Source organism: Aplysia californica, unplaced genomic scaffold (genome assembly GCF_000002075.1).
Source record: "Aplysia californica isolate F4 #8 unplaced genomic scaffold, AplCal3.0 scaffold01358, whole genome shotgun sequence".
Lineage (NCBI taxonomy): Eukaryota > Metazoa > Mollusca > Gastropoda > Aplysiida > Aplysiidae > Aplysia > Aplysia californica.
In genome coordinates, this window is record NW_004798628.1 from 97107 (window position 1) to 99700 (window position 2594).

The 2594-nt window shown below is 39.9% G+C and overlaps 1 protein-coding gene across 1 annotated transcript in view; it reads right to left on the bottom strand.

Moving 5' to 3' along the window:
• Positions 1-2524, bottom strand: part of LOC106013841 (dual oxidase maturation factor 1) — a gene marked incomplete at its 5' end in the record, with an annotated part of 8916 nt that extends 6392 nt beyond the window's left edge. Inside the window, 3 exon segments of the mRNA XM_013090596.2 lie at positions 136-350; positions 1510-1663; positions 2432-2524. Coding sequence (XP_012946050.1) covers positions 136-350; positions 1510-1663; positions 2432-2524 — 462 coding nt within the window.
• Positions 2525-2594: the final 70 nt, after the last annotated feature.

Consider the following 2594-nt stretch of genomic DNA (forward strand, 5'->3'; position numbering starts at 1 on the left):
AGTGATGAGACAGTCTGAGACACACAGACCTACCAGTGATGAGACAGTCTGAGACACACAGACCTACCAGTGATGAGACAGTCTAAGACACACAGACCTACCAGTGATGAGACAGTCTGAGACACACAGACCTACCAGTGATGAGACAGACCCAGAAGGAGCCCCCGTAGGAAAACTCGAGGACTTCGTCGGCTGTGAAAGGTATCTTGAGCTCGTTCACATTGCGAAGGGTTGCCCAGATGATGTTTGCCGTGACCATGGAAGCGCCCGTGAGAGCCAGGAAGTAGGCGCCATAACGGAGGAGGACGAAGAACAGGATGTTGGCCAGGAGCCACAGAGGAAAGGCCAACCTGGTAATATATTACAGAATGTATATTATACGTGTATTATTATTACCATTTGTGAAGTGTGCTGACAAAATGAGTTACTTGTCAGATTCGAGCCATAAGGAAATAGATACAGCATGCTTATAGGTGAAGTTTTCACAAGTATAAGATAATAAAAGACTGGTTATAGTTAAAGAATATGCCATCAATTGAAAATCTACAATTGTGATCCTAATGTCGATTTTGGCCCCATATCTCAATTTGTGGATTGCAAGAAGTAACTCATTTTATCAGCACGCCTCACATTTTGTTTTTTGTTTAGTCAAGAGTTTTACGGCGCTCACAACAGCATCAGGCCGTGTGAGCACGCAAGGCACAAGTTGGTTGTTTCTGCAGTTTCAGTTTGGCAGGAATTACTTTTGAATTTTGACCGGGAGATGGCCCATGGCTGAAGCCAACTCTTATCAATTTTAAGATTAAGATTAAGATTAAGATTAAGATAATACTTTATTGTCCCAGAGGGAAATCTTTCTTGGCTGTACAGGACCGTAAAAAACACATGCAGGTATACATAGAAATCTATATCTTATATATTATAGTACTCTCATTAAAATTCAATATGAAAAGAGAAGTAAAGCCGGCAAATGTATGTATATCTGATGCATCACTCAACCACATGCAGGAATTTAATTACAAGACCATTCGAGTTATATATAGATACATACTCGAAAAAGCAATACACATTGATGTTTATTCTGACAGTAGTTTTATTCTAGATGGTGATAAACTTATTTTGTATCTTTCTTCGTTTTTAGAGGTACATATCTGCCGCTGTGTGATCTTAAAATTTCCGTGGTAAAGGGGGTGTGATGGGTCGTTTATAATGCTCTTTATATTTTTCATACTTGTGGTGTTATACATTTCATCAATTCTAGTAAAATCATATCCAGAGATCTTGCTGGCTTTCTTAATGGTTCTGTCAAATTTTTCTTTTTCTTTCACCCTACAATTCCCACCCTGCAGCAATATTTATACAAAATAATAGCACACTTTTAATCATAGAATGGTATAAAAGGGACATAATAATATTTTATTATCGACAAAAAAAACTTCTTCATTTCCTTAAAAGGAACATTCAATATCAAGACCATCATTAATGTTATGATTCTAGATGAGCACTGACCACAAGACGATGTGTGAGTACCAGCCAGCCTGGCGGTAGAAGCGGCCCCAGCGGATGCCCTCACCGTCCAGCGTGAAGTACTCGGCCGCCCACAGGATGGGCAGGGGCAGCCCGCGGAACTGGGCCGCACGGTACTCGCGGTTAAACTGACCCGCTGGGGAAAGAGATGAGTCATCAGGGAACAAGGATCAAAGACAGAGTAACTATAGTGAGTAGTCTGATCACACGACAACATGATCCATCATAGAACAAGGATCAAAGACAGAGTAACTATAGTGAGTAGTCTAATCACACGACAAGGTGATCCATCATAGAACAAGGATCAAAGACAGAGTAACTATAGTGAGTAGTCTAATCACATGACAAGGTGATCCATCATAGAACAGGACACCAAAGATAGAGTAACTATAGTGAGTAGTCTAATACATGACAACATGATCCATCATAGAACAAGGATCAAAGACTGAGTAACTATAAATAACTGAGCCTAATCACACGACAAAGTGATCCATCATAGAACAGGAATCTAAAAGAACAAAATCTTTCCTATCTTACCGAAGGACAAATAAAAACAACATCTATCCTAAAACAAATAACAACATCTGTCATGACTTATAAGATCAAATAACAACATCTGTCATGACTTATAAGATCAAATAACAACATCTCTCTTCACTTACCAAAGGACAAAAATAAGAACAACATATTGTGTCCTACCTTATAAGAACAAATAACAACAACATCTGTCCTAACTTATAACAACAAATAACAACAACATCTGTCCTAACTTATAAGAACAAATAACAACAACATCTGTCCTAACTTATAAGAACAAATAACAAGAACATCTGTCCTAACTATAACAACAACATGTTCCTATGTCCTAACTATAACAACAACATGTTCCTATGTCCTCACTTACCAAAGGGACCGAATCCAAGCCTGCCTTGCAGCCCCTCCCAGTTAAAGTTTTCGTTGTAGTCGATTGTCTCCCCCTTGATCTGGTCGGGATCACCTGGAGACCCGAGGGGGGAGAGGGGGAAGGAGAGGGGAAGGGGAAGGGGGAAGGGAAGGGGGAAGGGAAG